Source organism: Lampetra planeri, chromosome 81 (genome assembly GCF_965212315.1).
Source record: "Lampetra planeri chromosome 81, kcLamPlan1.2.h2, whole genome shotgun sequence".
Classification (NCBI taxonomy): Eukaryota; Metazoa; Chordata; class Hyperoartia; order Petromyzontiformes; family Petromyzontidae; genus Lampetra; species Lampetra planeri.
The window spans coordinates 2,044,500-2,064,838 of NC_136185.1; the positions used below are offsets into that span (position 1 = coordinate 2,044,500).

At 45.6% G+C, this 20,339-nt stretch overlaps 1 protein-coding gene across 3 annotated transcripts; it reads right to left on the bottom strand.

Annotated features, from left to right (window-relative positions):
* Positions 1–3,207: 3,207 nt before the first annotated feature.
* Positions 3,208–15,178, bottom strand: LOC144738320 (uncharacterized). Of its 3 annotated transcripts, XM_078621337.1 has the most exons (3): positions 15,093–15,178; positions 11,468–11,604; positions 3,208–9,596 (listed from the first exon to the last, which is right to left on the bottom strand). In XM_078621337.1, the coding sequence occupies exon 3, from the start codon at positions 9,589–9,591 to the stop codon at positions 8,029–8,031; it is 1,563 nt and encodes a 520-aa protein (XP_078477463.1). In that variant the 5' UTR covers positions 9,592–9,596; positions 11,468–11,604; positions 15,093–15,178; the 3' UTR covers positions 3,208–8,028. The 3 variants fall into 3 exon arrangements, with proteins under 3 accessions (XP_078477463.1, XP_078477465.1, XP_078477466.1); XM_078621339.1 differs by lacking the exon at positions 11,468–11,604 and having other exon boundaries at positions 15,093–15,141; XM_078621340.1 differs by lacking the exons at positions 11,468–11,604; positions 15,093–15,178 and adding an exon at positions 11,221–11,460.
* Between the last annotated feature and the right edge of the window lie 5,161 nt (positions 15,179–20,339).

Here is a 20,339-nt window from a genome sequence, read left to right on the forward strand (position 1 = left end):
GTCGCTTCTACGACCTTTATTACACCTGTATAAAAGATACCTGTATAAAAGATACCTGATCACAGAAGCAATCAATCAGATTCCAAACTCTCCACCATGGCCAAGACCAAAGAGCTCTCCAAGGATGTCAGGGACAAGATTGGAGACCTACACAAGGCTGGAATGGGGCTACAAGACCATCGCCAAACAGTTTGGTGAGAAGGTGATAACAGTTGGTGTGATTATTCGCAAATGGAAGAAACACAAAAGAACTGTCAATCTCCCTCGGCCTGGGCTCCATGCAAGATCTCACCTCGTGGAGTTGCAATGATCATGAGAACGGTGACGAATCAACCCAGAACTACACGGGAGGATCTTGTCAATGATCTCAAGGCAGTTGGGACCATAGTCACCAAGAAAACAGTTGGTAACACACTACACCGTGAAGGACTGAAATCCTGCAGTGCCCGCAAGGTCCCCCTGCTCAAGAAAGCACATATACATGCCCGTGTGAAGTTTTCCAATGAACATCTGAATGATTCAGAGGACAACTGGGTGAAAGTGTTGTGGTCAGATGAGACCAAAATGGAGCTCTTTGGCATCAACTCAACTCGCCGTGTTTGGAGGAGGAGGAATGCTGCCTATGACCCCAAGAACACCATCCCCACCGTCAAACATGGAGGTGGAAACATTATGCTTTGGGGGTGTTTTTCTGCTAAGGGGACAGGACAACTTCACTGCATCAAAGGGACGATGGACGGGGCCATGTACCGTCAAATCTTGGGTGAGAACCTCCTTGCCTCAGCCAGGGCATTGAAAATGGGTCGTGGATGGGTATTCCCGCATTACAATGACGCAAAACACACGGCCAAGGCAACAAAGGAGTGGCTCAAGAAGAAGCACATTAAGGTCCTGGAGTGGCCTAGCCAGTCTCCAGACCTTAATCCCATAGAAAATCTGTGGAGGGAGCTGAAGGTTCGAGTTGCCAAACGTCAGCCTCGAAACCTTAATGACTTGGAGAAGATCTGCAAAGAGGAGTGGGACAAAATCCCTCCTGAGATGTGTGCAAACCTGGTGGCCAACTACAAGAAACGTCTGACATCTGTGATTGCCAACAAGGGTTTTGCCACCAAGTACTAAGTCGTGTTTTGCAGAGGGGTCAAGTAATGATTTCCCTCATTAAAATGCAAATAAGTTTATAACATTTTTGACATGCGTTTTTCCGGATTTTGTTGTTATTCTGTCTCTCACTGTTCAAATAAACCTAACATTAAAATTATAGACTGATCATTTATTTGTCAGTGGGCAAACGTACAAAATCAGCAGGGGATCAAATACTTTTTTCCCTCACTGTAGTCTAAGTTAAAACCAGTTAACTCACACTTTAAATCACATTGTACAATAGCAGTTGACAAGTGCCACTTTTTTCATGAAATAGCAAGTTTAATTAGCTGGTGTTGTTTTTTTATTAGCATTCTAGGGAAATGTCACCTAAAAAAGAGAATTATCACGCTACATGTTGACATATAGCATTCTTGTTTAACTGTGTTGGACAGCCTAATTGTGCATCTCCCATTAGTGTCGCATTACTTTTATACAAAACACGAAACCTTTGTCTGTAATGGGTCTAGTTACGTTCTTGAAAATAGCCACAGTTGGCAAATCCGCGATTCGCAAAACTCAAAAGGCATTGTGGGGAAAACGAGGGTCTGTTTCACGGGTTTTCTAATACAACACCTGCTCCTCCGCCGCCTGTTTGACATTACCCGAGGCGAGCTGTCAGGGCCAGCAAGGCCTTCTCTGCTAGCCTAGAGATTGTCAAAATCAGAAATGTATTATTTAATATATATTTTCATTAATGCTATATGTATTTTACAAAGTTCGTTCCCATCAGTCTATTAACGTCATGCCATTGCTACTCTCTCCCTCCGTAACAATGCTTTCAGTGCAGCTCATAAATTAGAGTGTGTATCCAATCAGATTTTCCACCTGTGCTGTCTCCGGGTGAAACATCTACCGAGGCCTTCAGAAATTTGAGTGAATCCCTTCTGCTGTTGAAGCAAATGGGGACGATGTTGTCAAATTCTTTAACCAATCAGATTTCGAGTGCCATGTTGGGTGTGTTCTTTGACACGCCGGAGCCTTCTTGCTTGTCTCGCCGCCTACGTCAGCATTTTTCGTGTGGTGTGATCGGGTCAGCTAACTGAAACATGTAACGTGGCATCATCTTAGATTGATTTAAACTTTATTTCGTGACGTTTAGATTTTTTGATGTAATGCATTATATTTTTTGGTTAGATTTTTACTTAGCCCTGTTTTTTTTTTACGCACAATGGCTGAAGGAGACAATTATTTGGTGGCGGATTTATTGGACATTACATTGATTTGGGCTATGCGATATCAATTTGTGATGCAGCATCCTGTCATACTGCATAATAGTGGTATATCCTTGGATTCAGTCACTATGTATTCATGTATCTCCAATTAGTGTATTGTAACTCTCAGGTGTTGAGCCTCGTGTTAAATAACTTGATTCCACTCGATAGAAGTTACTGTCACTGAATATGGGGGGTGGTTACGTCGAATGACAATAGCCTATTGCCCTCGTGTCATGGTGAGGTTATTCGAAGGCGGCTTGATTGCGGGAGGATAGCACTGAAGGCCTCGGTGTAAAATACATGGCCCACCACTGGTTACCCTACAGCCGACACCAACCCAGACATTACACGGGGAGTATCTTGAGTGAAAAATACGTGTGATATATTCTACAGTGTAAAATGTTATTTGAACAGTACATTTTCGAATTTTACACATCAATGTAGCATACAATACTGTACACGAATTCGAGTAAAGCAGCGTACGCTACTGTACAGTGCTGTACAATACCGGACACGTGTTTTCCTGACGCGTACACTACTGCGCATGGACAGGAAAGAAATTCACAGGCAGCAACACTGGAGGCTGGGAACACCACGTGATGTGGGACCCGCGATGGGATGCTGCGGAGACAAGGGAGAGGCAAGATTGGAGACAAGACGGCAGAGGTGTAAAAAGTACTCAAAAATGTTACTCAAGTGAAAGTACAAGTACTGAGGGAAAATTTTACTCAATTAAAAGTAAAAGTATCTGGCTAGAATCTTACTTGAGTAAAAGTAAAAAAGTACTACATTAAAATTGTACTTGAGTATTAAAGAAGTAAAAGTAAAAGCAAGAATGAAAACTAGAGATTCTTGTTTAAGCTTTTAATCTCAATGTTAGTTAATACATTAACTAATGAACCATATTGTAAAGTGTTACCGTTTTGACAATACAACATGTTTGGTAATTATTAAAAATAAAAATGTATCGCTTGATTTTCTTGTGTTGTGCATGAATTCAAACACAATGAGAGCACGGAACGATAATGATGATTCAAAGCAATACTGCTATAGGCGCCAAATTTCCCGTGGACCTAACGTTACCATAGCAAATAATTTACAGACAATTACCAATGCATTTAAGCATTTTATTACGTGAGCCTTATATTGTCAATCGCATGCATTAGTGAAAATAGGCCTACTACACATATAAAAGGCGCGCCGTCAAGGTCAAAACATGCACACAAAAAAACTATCAGTAAAACAAAATACTTAACGTACTTACCTCAATATGCTTCCTTAAGTTTGATAGCGAACATTTGAAGGCCGATATTTCCTTATTAAGCGGGAGACAAAGGACACATTTAATCTTGAATGAATCCTTATTAATACCACTAAAAGAAAAGAATTCGCTAAGATACGGCCACGGGTGCTCTTGATCCTGTGGCTCATTTTGGACTGTGCTCGCAGCTGAATCATGTTCTTCCTCCATTTTCTTCCACTGATTGACTGTTATAATTTCTCTAATTTCCAGGTCAAGGTGCTGTGCATTGTGGTAATAGATGTGACATGACGTCACTTCCAAAGGACCAATGAACATGTCTGACCAATTCCATGTAATGTGAAAACGATTTTCATAGGCAGAATAAATAACATTTAAATTAAACTGGGCATCAGCGCAATTCAATTGGTTTGGTAATAGCAACGGAAAATAGAATGAAGTGATCTCCAAAAAATAAGTACTTTTTGACTGTAAATAAAATTGTAAGGAGTAAAAAGTACTTTTTTTCTAAAAAAAATGTAATTAAGTAAAAGTAAAAGTATTGATTTTTATTCGTACTCAAGTAAAGTAAAAAACCCCAAAAATAATACTTAAGTACAGTAATCAAGTAAAATTACTCAAGTACTTTACACCTCTGCAAGACGGAGACAAGGTGGCACCGCGTGCATATCTTGAATGTATCTGGTGTCCATATCTTGAATGTATATGGTGTCAATATCTTTCCACCATCCTTCAACTAAAGTCCTGGAGCGAGGGATAAGGAGCAAAGCAGCAGGCCTGACGAGTTGCAAGCTGTAGAAACAAATTCACATACAGGTAGTTTGGGAAGATGGGTCGTGCAGTATCTGCATTAGTTATTGATCTGCAGGGCAGCACCCCAAGTGACTGCCCACCCCGATCCGGAGAGCAACCTACAAAAGGTAGCTTAAAACATGTTCACCCCAAATCGTACCTGATCAGCTCGGCGTGGCTGGTGGGTAACCAATTTAGTAATAAAAAGCAAAAGTATAAACAGAGAAATACATTTGTAATTGAAATTTGGAATGTTTGCACCCTAATTGATCGAGAGGTTTGCCCCAGACCAAAACGAAAGACTGCACTTATTTTACGGGAGCTCAATCGCTATGGCATAGACATTGCTGCTCTCTCTCTCTAAGACACATTATTCTGGGGAAGTACAGATCATGGAATACCTCGCAGGATACACCCTACACCCTCTGGTCAGAAAGACCCGAAGGAAAGAAACGTACTGCAGGGGTCAGTTTTGCCATGAAGAATTCCCTTGCCAGAACATTGCCATCGCTTCCTGAGGGGAATTCAGATAGACGCATGGTACTTCGCCTCCCTCTTAAGGCCATTAGACACATCATAGTTGTCTCGCCTTATGCTTCAACCTTAAATAACCTCAAACGATAAAGGAAACGTTATATCATGAATTATCCTCCATTCACAGGAATGACAAGATCCTCTTGCTAGGTGACTTCAATTCCAGGGTAGGGACCGACCATGACACCTGGCCTGGTTTCATTAGAATGCATGGTGTGGGCAAGTTTAATAGCAATGGTCAACGTCTCCTGGGACTGTGCTCAATGCATAGCCTCTCATCAAATTATTTATATCTACTTCCTCACCATCTCAAAGCAATCTGGATGCACCTGAGGTCAAAACATTGGGACTTGATAGATTATATTATTACTCCACAAAGTGATTCAAAAGACATCTACATCACACGAGTAACAAGAGGTGCAATTGGTGACACAGACCAATGTCTTGTAAGATCAAAGATGCACCTTCATATATATATACTCCAAAGTGTAAAGACTGCACCACTTCCAAATAAACTCAACATAATCAAACTTAAGGCGGAATAGTTCCAGCTCTCCTTCCAACAGAATCTTGGCCAATCTCTGAGAAACCTTGCCTCCGAACGCAAAGATATTGCGCTACGTTTGACTAGTTTCAAAGACACCGTCTATAACGTCTCATCAAACGTCCTTGGAATTTCAAGTCGAAGACACAAGGACTAGTTTGATGAGAATGACCCACAGATCCAGGAGCTTCGATATGCAATAGCTTCAGCTCCTAACACCCTCCTTCAAGGCCCTCAATCCCAAAGGAGGAAACTGGCATATTATACAATATGGTCCACCCTCCAGAAGAAGCTAAGAGAAATTTAAAATAAATGGTGGCACGAGTAAGCAGCTGAAATACAAAATTACACAGATGCATAGCAGTATAAACAATTTTATCATGCACTTCAAGAAGTCTATGGCCCAGTTACTCATACAGAAACCCCACTTGAAATAAAACATGGCCAATGCCTGATCACTGAGATTGGGGAACTTATGAAATGGAAATAACTCTTACAAGGTTTATTGAACCAGCCTGGTAGAACCACAGAGCAAGCACTAGATAAAGTAACCCCACCTTAGATTCTGCTTGAACTTGACAGTGACCCCACACTTGATGAGGTCAAACTAGCAATCCGACAACTCAAATCTGGTAAAGCCCCGGGAGTGAACGAGATTCCTGCAGACATACTTAAAGCTGGTGGAGATATTCCCGGTGAAGAATTATGGCACTTATTCAGAGAGTTCTGGAAATGTGGAGTCCTACGACAGGACCTGAAGGATGCAGTTTTAGTACCATCTTTAAAAAGGGAAATAGGGCCACCTGTAACAATTACAGAGGCATTTATCTTCTTTCTATTCCACGTAAATGTTTAGCCGAGATGATTCTTAACATAATCAATAAAGCCATCACGAACAAAATTATCCCATAAAGCAAAGGTGGTTTTAGGGAAGGTCTAGACACAACCAACATGATTTTTACTCAGACAACTACAAGAGAAGTGCATTGAACATCAGTAACCACTGTACGTGACCTTGTTTGATCTCGACTTTGACATAGTAGGGAGAAAGGGACTTTGAAAACTACGACTAAAGTTTGGGTGTCCACCCAGAATCCTTGGAATAATCAAGATAGTCCCATGATGGTATGCAGGAAGGGTCAGCACTCCCTCAGACATATCAGATGCATTTATTTCAAATGGAGAGAAGCAAGGCTGTGCTCTAGCTCCAACTCTTTTAGCCTGTTCTTTGCCACTATGGTCGATGAGGCTATGAAGGATCTGAAAGCAGTAGTAGCTATCCAGTCCCGCACAGTTTCTGGGCTTCATAACTTGTCATAGTTACGCACGACAATTTCCCATCAGGGAGATCATAGTACGTATGCAGATAACTGTGCCTTGGTTGACCACACTGAAGTGGGCCAACAACTGCTAGTCAGCTACATTTCCAATTCAGCCAGAGAATTTGGTCTCGCTGTGAGCCTCAAAAAAACTGAGGTAATGCATCAACCGGCTCCTGGGATCACTGAATCTGGAGCAAGGATCCACATTGTCCAACACCAACTTAACTCAATCACATAGTTCACATATCTGGAAAGTACAGTGATAAGCAATGGTAATCTGGACCAAGAGATTAAAATTAGAATAAGCTGAGCCTCGTCCGCTTTCGGTCGCCTTAGAGAGCATCTATGGGACAAGCCAGGCATCACCATAAGGACAAAGTGCAGTGTTTACAGGAGTAGCTCTCCTTCATAGTTCTGAAAATTGGACTCCTTACCGTCGCCATTTACAACTCAACAACATCCAGCAGACCTTGCTAGAACTGGAATGGCTTCTGTGTCATCTATGGTCACCGCTTCCCAACTTCGCTGGGCTGGACACACTCGGAATGGGAGGAAAAAACACTCCCGAAACAATAGCTCTACACTAAATTGCAAAAGGACTCCCGAAGTGGAGGTCAGTGCCTGCGCTTTAAGGATGTATTTCACTAAAATTTGAGATGAAGAATATCGGTAGATTCATGGGAAAATCTCGCCAAAAACAGACAGCAATGGCACACAGCTACTCAACTGCTTGAGAGACATGTTAATGACACGGAGAAACACTAAGCCAGGAGACGCGGGTTAGAAGTGGTTACAGTATCGGCCAGTGCATCTGAATCTCAGGAGTTACCCTCAGTCCACTGTGCATGTGACCCATGTGGAAAGGTGTGTCGTTCAATCACAGGTCTTGCTAGTCAAAAGCAAACTCACAGGAATCAAACAGTACAACCACGTAAAATGACTAAAGTATACCGACTCCCGATGCAAGAGGTCATCGTCCTTGGGGACGCATTGCATGATCATGATGATGGCACACGAGGGGGTGGGTGGCTAGCGCTACGCTCGACTGCCTTAATCTACCCAGTGGTGTTTAGGCACCACCCCAGGTACTCATTTGAGGCTGACTTGACCTAGGGGAGGCCCAGTACCGATTCAGATAATTGTCACTGATGTAAACCGTGAACGGGAATCAAACTCGGGTTGCCGGGCTCGTAGAGCAGCGTGCTGACCACTAAACGATCACTGCCCCAAAAACTCCACCCACACCTCCACATCCACAAATTCCTGAGGGTCGCCTCGCCCTCCCTCAGAGTTTGAATTTTCCTCCTGCTTCACGCTGCCTCCATCCACCTGGAGGTCTGGTCCTTGAGTTGAGTCATCTTCATTTTTCACCTTCACTTCTTCACAGTCCACCATCACCTCCGCACAGTCCACCTTCACCTCTTCACATTCCATCTTCACTTCTTTACGTTCCACCTTTACTCCTTGACGTTCCACTTTCACTTTTTTACATTCCACCTTCGCTGCTGGCCACGTTGCTAAACTGGGGTCGTCTTCTGCTTCTTGTTGCATGCAAGATGCACCCAATGCAGCACTTTCACTTCTCGATTCCACCTCCGTCTCCACATGGATCTTCTCATGCCTATTTTGGTCATCTGACGTTGCATGTGCCTTCCCACACACAGTCCACTTGAAGGGCTTCTCCCGTGTGTGTTTTTTCTGGTGAACGTTACGAGATCCTGACTGTGTAAATGCTTTACCACACACCGTGCACTTGAAGGGCTTCTCGCCTGTGTGTTGTCTCTGGTGAATGTTAAGACATCTTGACTGTGTAAATGCTTTATCACACACAGTGCACTTGAAGGGCTTCTCGCCTGTGTGTTTTCTCTGGTGAATGTTAAGAGATCTTGAGTGTAGAAATGCTTTACCACACATAGGGCACTTGAAGGGCTTCTCGCCCGTGTGTTGTATCTGGTGAACATTAAGAAATACTGACCGTGTAAACGCTTTACCACAAACAGTGCAACTGAAGGGCTTCTCGCCTGTGTGTTGTCTCTGATGAATGGTAAGACATCCTGACTGTATAAATGCTTTACCGCACACAGTGCACTTGAAGGGCTTCTCGCCTGTGTGTCTTCTCTGGTGAATGTTAAGAGATCCTGACCGTGTAAACCCTTTATCACAGACAGTGCACTTGAAGGGCTTCTCGCCTGTGTGTGTTCTCTGGTGATGTTTAAGAGATCCTGACCGTATAAACGCTTTACCACACACAGTGCACTTGAAGGGCTTCTCGCCTGTGTGTGTTTTCTGGTGAATTTGAAGTTGTGATGACCGTTTAAATGCCTTCTCACACAAAGTGCACTTGAAAGGTTTATCGCACGAGTGTGTTCTCTGATGTTGCAAAACATTTCTTGAATCTGCAAATCCCTTTCCACACACAGTGCACTTGAAAGGCTTCTCGCCTGTGTGTGTTCTCTGGTGAGTTTTAAGTTGTGATGACCGTCTAAATCCCTTGTCACAAGTAGTGCACTTGAAGGGCTTCTCGTCTGTGTGTATTCTCTGGTGACTTTGAAGTTCTGATGACTGTCTAAATGCCTTCTCACACATAGTGCACTTGAATGGCTTCTCATCTGTGTGTGTTCTCTGATGAATATTCAGGTGAGATGACCGTCTGAATTCCTTCTTCGCCATGTGTGACTTCTGGTGCAGATTCATGTGTCCAGGGTGGTCCGTGCCGTATGGACACTGCTCGCATTGGTGTCTTCTAGCACCGGGCTGTCTTGAGTCACTGCTCCTTGTCATTCAACCTACACATTACACACAATATATACACACACATTACACGCAATAGATATACACACACACACTACAAGCAATATACATGATACATATGCATTATACAACACCAACACATTACACACAATATACACGATACATAAATATTATTCACACAACCTACACACTACACACAATATACATCATATACATACGCATTGCACACTCACATGCAGTACACCCAGCAGATATACATGCACATTACACACAATATACACAGATATTATACGCTTACACGCAGTACATTAACTGTTATCAGCCAATAATATGTACTCCACATTATCTGCATACTCTTAGATTAACATAATGTTTAACTGTGATTAACCCAAACAATAGGCACGGGCATATGCTCAGATTAATATGTTCCATTATAACTTACACGACTACATTAACCCCTCTCTGGCTTTTGCACCGGATAGGCATCACAGTGATGACATCACCTTTACTCCCCTCTATTTCAGACCGGAAACAGAAGGAATTCTTCGCAATTCTGGCTATCGACCAATGGAGCTTGTTGCTGTTGTAATCAACACTAAAACGTCACAGCACTCGACTTGTAAATGTTGTAATGCGTTCACTCTCCAACACACAACTGGCGTGCTGAACTAGTAACTCATTGGCATGTTATGTTTACGTGACAAACCTTGGTAACTGGCTTTGTCAAGCGGTGGTGGCAGGTTTCACGGCACATTCACCCGATCAAACCCAAAAAAAGCTTTATGGATGTTTATTTTATATAGATTTAAAACGCGAACTTACAAATTGAACCGTGGAACTATTTTGTTCAGCACGTAATTGCGTGTGTAAAAGTAGTGCAGCAGTTAGCATGCTACGCTACGAACCCAGCGTCCAGAGTTTGATTCCCGCTTATGGACAACACCAGTGACGATTATCTGAATGGGCCTCCCTGAGAGGGAATCGGCCTCAAATGACTACCTGGTGTGGTGTGCAAACATCGCCACTGGGGATACAAAGGTGGTCGGGTGTGGTGCTGCCACTAACCCCCTCGTGTACCGTGACGGCCTTCATAGGTGCGCGCTTACAGCACCTGCCCCGACAGTTTATTTAAGCTATACGGGGAATCTTTTATATTCGTCTTTGTTGTGAGTGGGTGAGAGTGAATATGCCAGTGAGTGAGTGTGGGTGGGTGAGTGGGTAGTTCGATGGGTGAGTGGGTGAGTGGTGGACGAGTCCGTGAGTGGGTGGATGGATGAATGGGTGAGTTGGTGTGGGTAGGTGGGTGAGTAGCTGGGTAAGTTAATGGGTGAGTGGTTGAGTAGGTGAGTGGCTGGAATTGTGGAATGCTTTCATGTTGTCTGTCGGCCGAGTGGCCCTTGACAAATACCTTCTTAGCTCTGTGGGCTTTACTGGAAAATTATTCTTCTGACTGAAACTTTCTGCGTGGAGTTTGCATATTCTGCACCTGTTTTCCAAGGTTTTCCTCCAATTAAAAAATATGCAACCCCCCCCACATCCAAGTAATTGAATTAACATCGCAGTGCTGAAAATGCAGCTGCCTACAAATGACTCAAGTTGCAGGAGTCCTTGTAAAATATTCGCAGATTGGGCAAAAAATCCTGAAAGTGAGGATCTCACCGATGAGATCCAGCAACGAGGGCAGGCAGCAGGCCTGAAAGTGAACGAGGAGCATTTAGCAAAAGTAAATGGAGCAGCAGGGCAGACATCAAACACCGACGTACGATACACTTAAGACACCGATCCATAGCTGTGCGCACCTCAATCGATATCGTTACAAAGGGAGAGAAATAATGAAGCAAAAAAAAAGTAATCAAGGCAAAAGCAGCTGTATCACGTAAATCTAAGTTACATATTGAAGACTCGCCACAACATCGCGAAGCAGCCAGGAGAGATGATGTAGAGATGCACCAGAGTAGAATGACGACACAGCGAAGGGACAGGAACGGAGCAAAGGACTCGGCCGAGTGTCGTCTCCTCAGTGAGGTGAAGCAATGAGCCAGGCTGAGGACAAACAACAGAGCGAGAGAGAGAATCGCAATCAGTGAAGAGCGGTGGAGCAGCCCTGCACGGCCCCACGCTGTAGGGGGCCATCCATTTAGTACGTACGCATGGAGGGGGGAGGGGGTTAACCCAATTCCATACGCTTGCATATGGGGGGTCTACTGACAATGTACGCATAGGAAACGGGGGGGTGAAGCCTCGATAATAATGCAGCCAGCGGTGGACTGTTTGCTTAAACACGTTAATATTATTCATCCTTGTTCGTTTCTGCATGGATTAAATACGAGGGACGGGGGGACAGGGTGCGCAGGTGGGGGGGGGGTGTAAAAAGTACGCATGCGTACAGGAAGGGGGGAAGGGGTCAAGTTTTGACAGATTTTTTTGCGTGCGTACTAAATGGATGGCCCCTAACGCATCGCTGTTACAGCCTGAACGGAAATCCCCAGTTGATGCCACTAAATCGATATTCCTAGAACAGGAAGACGAAGCGAGGCTTCAGCTGGGTAAACAACCACCACCACACCCACTACAACAACCGCCACACCCACTACAACAACAACCACAACGCCCACAACAACAACCATCACACGCACTACAACAGACACCACCACACCCACTACAACAACCATGACAACAGCCACCACACCCACTACTACAACCACCACAACAACCACTACAACAGCCACAACAACCACTACAACTACCACACCCACTACAACCACCACACCCACTACAACCACCACACCCACTACAACAACAGCCACCACACCCACTGCTACAACAACCACTACAACAGCCACAACAACCACAACAACCACTACAACAACCACTACAACAGCCACAACAACAATCGCCATTCGCCAATAAGTGGTGGTGATGTCACCACGACGCTTGTGCCAGGCTATGTGCACATTGAGGCCGCGTGAAGTGTCGAACGCCCGCTGGCAGGTCGCGGGGCAGACCCAGGTGCCACGAATCGACTGAGATGACCGAGATGACTGGCTGATGCACCACCTGTGCCCCCTACTGTGCCAACTTGCTGTGCTTTAGCCACCTGGCGCTCCGCTCGTTGTTGTGAGCGTCGCTCCTCCGCCCTCCGTTGTTGTTGGAGGGCGACTGCCTCCAACTGCCCAGTAGCAGCAGCGTCCTCCAGAGGCCGATCTTGACACCACTGGTACCAGTCATCGGCAAGTCCACTCAGCTCCACGTCCTCCTGTACCACATCACTCCATCTCTTCTCTAGCCCATGCCGCGCCCGTTTATCCCCCTCGATCCGGCCGAACAAAAGCTGTTTCGGCATGCGGTGGCTGGGCATGCGGGCTACATGACCCAGCCAGTAGTTTTACCCGGACCCGCTCACCATCATGAAGGTCCTTAATGATCATGAGCAGAGGGTCAACGACTCCGAAAGCACGAAGAACAACCCAGAGCCCAGGCCGACTGATGGTATCATAGGCCTTGACCAGGTCAATGAAGCAGAGATGTAGGTCTTGTTGGAATTCCCTACACCTCTGCTGTAGCAAACGGACAGAAAATATGGCATCTGTGCAGGACCGCCCTTTCCTGAAACCGCATTGGGTCTCCGCAAGCCTCTCCTCGGCGTGCGATGTTGAATAATCATTGCCAGGACCTTTCCCGGCAAACTGAGAAGTGAGATGCCCCTGTAGTTGTTACAGTCTGTGTGGTCCCTTCTTAAAGAGGGGGACCACCAGGGCATCCTTCCAATCCTGCTGAACCCTTCCAGTGGCCCAGACTATTGTTATGATGTCATGTAGGGCAGTCTGTGCACAAATGCCACCTCCTCCCTCAGCATTTCGCTTGGGAGATCATCTCTGCCCGGTGCCTTTCGTGGTCTCAGACTCTGGATCGCCTTCAGTACTTCCTCAACAGATGGTACCTGAGCCAGCCACTCACAGATACAACAACCACGACAACAACCACTACAACAACCACTACAATCACAACAACAACCACTACAACAGCCACTACAACAGCCACAACAACCACTACAACAACTACAACAACCACTACAACAGCCATAACAACCACTACAACCACTACAACAGCCACAACCACAACAACCACAACAACCACAACAACCACAACCACTACAACAACCACAACAACCACTACAACCACTACAACAACCACTACAACAACCACTACAACAACCACAACAGCCACAACAACCACTACAACAACCAAAGCAACCACTACAACCATAACAACCACTACAACAGCCACAACAACAACCACAACAACCACAACAGCCACAACAACAACCACTACAACAACCACAGCAACAACCACTACAACAGCCACAACCACAACAACCACTACAACAACCACAACCACTACAACAACCACTACAACAACCACAGCAACAACCACTACAACAACCACTACAACAACCAAAGCAACCACTACAACAACCACAACAACCACTACAACAGCCACAACAACAACCACTACAACAGCCACAACAACAACCACTAGAACAGACACAATAACTACTACAACAGCCACAACAACCACTACTACCACCACCACAACACAACCACTACAACAGCCACAATAACCACTACAACAACCACAACAACCACTATAACAGCCACAACAACTACAACCACCACTACCACAACGCAACCACCATAACACAACTACGACACAACCACGACACAACCACAACACAACCACCACAACACAACTACAACCACCACAACCACCACAACTACAACTACCACCATGACAACTACCACAACTACAACCACCACAACTACAACCACCACAACTACAACCACAACTACAACCACCACAACTACAACCACAACTACAACCACAACTACCACCATCACAACTACAACCACCACAACTACAACCACAACCACCACAACTACAACCACCACAACTACAACCACCACAACTACAACTACCACAACTACAACCACAACTACCACCATCACAACTACCACCATCACAACTACAACCACCACAACTACAACCACCACAACTACAACCACCACAACCACCACTACAACCACCACTACAACCACCACAACTACAACCACCACAACTACAACCACCACAACTACAACCACCACAACTACACCAACCACAACTACCACCACCACAACTACAACAACCACCACAACACAACTACCACCACCACACAACGACCACGACCACACAACGACCACCACAACACAACTACCACCACAACACAACTACCACCACCACAACTACAACCACAACTACAACCACCACAACACAACTACCACCACCACAACTACAACACAACTACAACCACCACAACACAACTACCACAACACAACCACCACCACAACACAACTACCACAACTACAACCACCACCACAACACAACTACAACCACCACCACGACTACAACCACAACACAACCACCACCACAACTACAACCACCACAACACAACTACCAACACAACACAACTACCACAACTACGATGTCAGCACCTCCGCTCAGAGACCCACGGGGAGTCGACTCCCCGACTCCACTTTCTGGTTCAGGGGTCGTCTCGTGACGTCATCGAGCGCGAGACGCGTTCAGAGGGGTGGGGGGAGGGTGGAGAGGGATGAGGTGGGGGGAGGGGGGAGAGGTGGGGAGCGGGGCTGTGGGGGAGGGGCTGTGGGGGAGGGGTGGGGGGAGGGTGGAGAGGGATGAGATGGGGGGAGGGGTGGAGGGGGGAGAGGTGGGGGGCGGGGCTGTGGGGGAGGGGCTGTGGGGGCGGGGCTGTGGAGGATTACAAATGTGAAACCACTCTGGACGCTGAGGGTGAAGCCGATGCAGCAACGTGTGGATCAATCTTCCACTCCGTTTCAACTCCTTCCCGTGAGTGGCCACACGAGGGGAAGGCGAATCCTGGATCACCAGAATGTGGTGGACAGCAAGGTTGCGAAAGAAGTTCCACATTCATGCGGTTGATCGATTGTAATTATCTGGCACTGCGCGATTATCCGGCTTCCAACATTATCCGGCTTCCAACATGATCCGGCTTCCAACATGATCCGGCTTCCAACATTATCCGGCTTCCAACGTGATCCGGCTTCCAACATTATCCGGCTTCCAACATGATCCGGCTTCCAACATTATCCGGCTTCCAACGTGATCCGGCTTCCAACATTATCCGGCTTCCAACATGATCCGGCTTCCAACGTGATCCGGCTTCCAACATTATCCGGCTTCCAACATTATCCGGCTTCCAACATTATCCGGCTTCCAACATTATCCGGCTTTCAACATGATCCGGCTTCCAACATTATCCGGCTTCCAACATGATCCGGCTTCCAACATTATCCGGCTTCCAACATTATCCGGCTTCCAACATTATCCGGCTTCCAACATTATCCGGCTTCCAACATTATCCGGCTTCCAACATTATCCGGCTTACAACATTATCCGGCTTCCAACGTGATCCGGCTTCCAACATTATCCGGCTTCCAACATGATCCGGCTTCCAACGTGATCCGGTTTCCAACATTATCCGGCTTCCAACATCCGGCTTCCAACATTATCCGGCTTCCAACATTATCCGGCTTCCAACATTATCCGGCTTCCAACATTATCCGGCTTCCAACATTATCCGGCTTCCAACATTATCCGGCTTCCAACGTGATCCGGCTTCCAACATTATCCGGCTTCCAACATGATCCGGCTTCCAACGTGATCCGGCTTCCAACATTATCCGGCTTCCAACATTATCCGGCTTCCAACATTATCCGGCTTCCAACATTATCCGGCTTCCAACATTATCCGGCTTCCAACATTATCCGGCTTCCAACATTATCCGGCTTACAACATTATCCGGCTTCCAACGTGATCCGGCTTCCAACATTATCCGGCTTCCAACATGATCCGGCTTCCAACGTGATCCGGCTTCCAACATTATCCGGCTTCCAACATTATCCGGCTTCCAACATTATCCGGCTTCCAACATTATCCGGCTTCCAACATTATCCGGCGGTCTCGGGCAAAACCGCTCCAAAGGCTGTACCCAGCCGGGAGGCGATCGGCACCACGTGCGTGACAAAACAAAATGTTGCTACGCTTAGGGCCAAATATAAATATACACTGCATACAACAACTTGAACGATGAAAATACTGCACGTATATACATTTTTCATGACTTACAACTACAGGAACACAAAAATGATAATTTACACAGTGCAATCCGGCGAAACGTGCGCTGTCTAGTTCGCCCGAGGACCCAGTCTCAAGGCTCCATCAGTTCGGCGATCATCAAACACAAGTTGTTGAAACAAGAGCTTAGGGGGCGTCCATAAATGACGTCACGCGATTTTGGACGATTTTTGACCCCCCCCCCCCCCTGGTCACAAGGCGTCACAAAAAGTCAGACCCCCCCCCCTCAAATATGACGTCACAAAGCTCTGCCCCCCCCCTCCAAACCATATTTCCATTTTGAAAATAAAACATGTCTCAAATCGCTTAAAACTATTGTCATTGTAGTGCGTCACATTTCTCAACCCCCCCCCCCTCCTCTCGTCACACATCGTCACAAATGTCTGCCCCCCCCCCCCCCAGGTGTGTGACGTTATTTATGGACGGCCCCTTAGAACATCACTCCATGCAGAGCCCTTGGGATTGCAGTGGGAACTTCGGTACAATACACACGGTAACTTATTATAAAAGGATATATTTTTTTGTTTTTCATTAGTTTATATACGACTATTTGTAACAAAAAAACATACACAACACCTAAAAACATGTCTAATAAGAAGGGGCAAAAATAAGCTATTTTAAATCATGATTATAGATTATCCGGCGTTTTTGAAAATTCGGCACCCCATAATCGTTTATAATCGATGATCTACTGTACATCATCCCCATCTGTTCAAACTCGACTCCCATACCCCGACTCTGCAAGAAGTGTGGACTACTCTCCATTGTGTTCCTTCTGTGTTGTCCCCTCGCTTGTACGTGTAGGTTTTTATTTCCTTCCAGGTGCTTCCGCTTTCTTCCCACAAGTGTAACTAAATGCTCGTTAATTGGCAGAAAACATCTTGATGTGTAGAGGAGCACAGAGCTTGGGCAATTGATGGTAGCACGTGGCTCTCCCACCACTTGGCTGTTGCCTTCCCTGCTCGTGGTTTGATTCATCCTGCGCTAACGCAGTTCGGCATCGGCGACGGTGCAGTGCTATAAGTTGACATTGTTAGTGGCTACAGCTCTATGATAACCAGTGTAATTGCCCGTCACGTGACAGGCTCAAGAAATGTTAAGTTAATTAATATTATATTGTATTTATTTCATCAGACATTTTCTTATACATCACATTTGGTGTTATTTGACTATCATCTCTCAAAAGTTTTCCTCGAGATTACTTTAGTTAAATCAGCACTTTGATACTCTTTGGTTCTTTTGGTAAAGTCCACGTAGGTATAAACTATAATAAATCACCACGTTTAGATCGCAACACAAACGGTCGTCCTCAGGCGGAAAAAATATAATCCAGCAGTGGATCTGCTGAACTAACGTGTCGGATAATATTTTTTCCGCCTGAGGACGACCGCTTGTGTTGTGCCCGAAACGTCGTGATTTATTTTATTTTCTACCTACGAGACTTTACCGAAAGAACCAAAGAGTATGGATTCCTGCAGTCACGAAAGCTTCAAATCAAGACAGCACTTTGATGTTGGTTGGATTTTTGCATTTTTATAAAGCAACGTAATGAAGTTGTCCATGGGAAAAACAGGTTCTTTGAGATAAACAAACTAAAAAGTGTGTTTATCTCAACGACAAACTAAAAACGTTTGTGCTTGTGACTTATTTGACAGTGGTAGCAAATGCAGGAATGCGTGGAAATTGCCTTCGCTTCAAAATAAATGAACTCACATCAGAATCACCATAAAACCTGTAAATAAAGAATTACAATGGTAAATCACCTTTATCATAGTGTAATAAAGGACTCGACTACGGTATCTGGCTTGGTGTCCTTTATTCGGGTTCGTCTTCTCTTTCCCCACACGGCTCTCTCTCAGAGACCCTCCGCTCCGCGGCCGACGCTGTTGTCGCTGCTGTAGCCCCTTCCTCCGTCCTCCAGCAGCCCCGCTGCTGACCTCTTCGTGCAGCCTCTCCGGCTGCCCTCGCTGCAGCCTCACCGCTGCTGTCTCTCTCCTTCAAGGCAGCCCCGCTGCTGATCCCTTCGTGCAGCCTCCCCGGCTGCTCTCGCTGCAGCCTCACCGCTGCTCCCCGTTCCTCCGGGGTCGGTCACCGCTGGCCGACGGTGCCGACCGTACTCTGTGTGTGTGGCGATCTCGCCACTCCCCCAGCCCTCGCCCTGCGTGGCCTCACTCTAGCCCAGTCTCCAATCACTCCCCTCCTCTTCCGGTTTCTCCCCTTTAAGACCTGAACCCTTACCCCCACGTGACGTAACTCCTCCCCCCCGTGACGTCACATCCGGAAGGTCGTTTACGCCCGCATTACACCAGCGTTATGAGAGCTGTTTGAGTTACGTTTCTATTAGGAAGAAAGTAAACGAAATGTTTAAATGAAAAAATATTTTCCAAACTTAACATTTTCCACAACTGAGAGTGAATAAAAAAATATAAACATTTGGTTTTCCAATCTTGATTTGAAGCTTTCGTGACTGCAGGAATCAGAGGTGTGGACTCGAGTCATGTGACTTGGACTCGAGTCAGACTCGAGTCATGAATTTGATGACTTGCGACTCGACTTGGACTTGCATAACAATGACTTTGTCCCACCTATGAGATGTGGACTCGAGTCATGTGACTTGGACTCGAGTCAGACTCGAGTCATGAATTTGATGACTTGCGACTCGACTTGGACTTGCATAACAATGACTTTGTCCCACCTCTGGCAGGAATCCATATTCTTTGGTTCTCTCGGTAGGTAGAAAAATACTAGATCACGACGTATTCGATCGCAACACAAGCAATCGTCAACAGGTGGGACAACCACAGCATGAAAAAAACTGCTGAAGTAGGCGAGAGATCTGCCGTGGCACGAGGTTATATAGTGTATAGTGTAGTGTATAGTGTAGTGTATAGTAGTGTATAGTTAGTGTATAGTGTAGTGTAGGGTGGTGTATAGTAGTGTATAGTGTAGTGTATAGTAGTGTATAGTGTAGTGTATAGTAGTGTATAATGTAGTGTATAGTGTAGTGTATAGTAGGCCTCGGCAGTAGGGGGGGAAGAGAGAAGTGGGGGGGAGGCAGGGCAGAAAGTGGACCCCGCGGCAGCACCCGGCTCACTGGAGTAGAGATCGGAGAGAGAGGCACAGAGAGAGAGAGACACACAGAGTCGGAAATAACAGCCGACATAGGCAGGTAGGATGGACACATCACAGTCAGTTAAGACTTTACCTGGTTAATAACTTATGTTTGTTGCAAATGGGCAATTGTTGTCGAAATTATCTAATTATTATAAGTATCGACTCACTGGATTCTGTATTTATGTGAATACAAAAAAAAGTTATAAACCGGAAGGACAGGTCGGTGTTCACGAATTTTCACAAATTTTCAATACAAGTGCGAGCAAAAGTCATCCAAGTGAAACCGCACTGAGTTAAAAATTTAAATGATTCCGCTTCTTTATTTCAATTTCTATTTGATGTGCAAAAAAAAAACTATTGTCACACTCAAATTAACTGAATAGATTATGAATAATTATTCTGTAATGGTCTGTTAAACGAAAAGATAAAATACAAAAACAGGGCCGCAC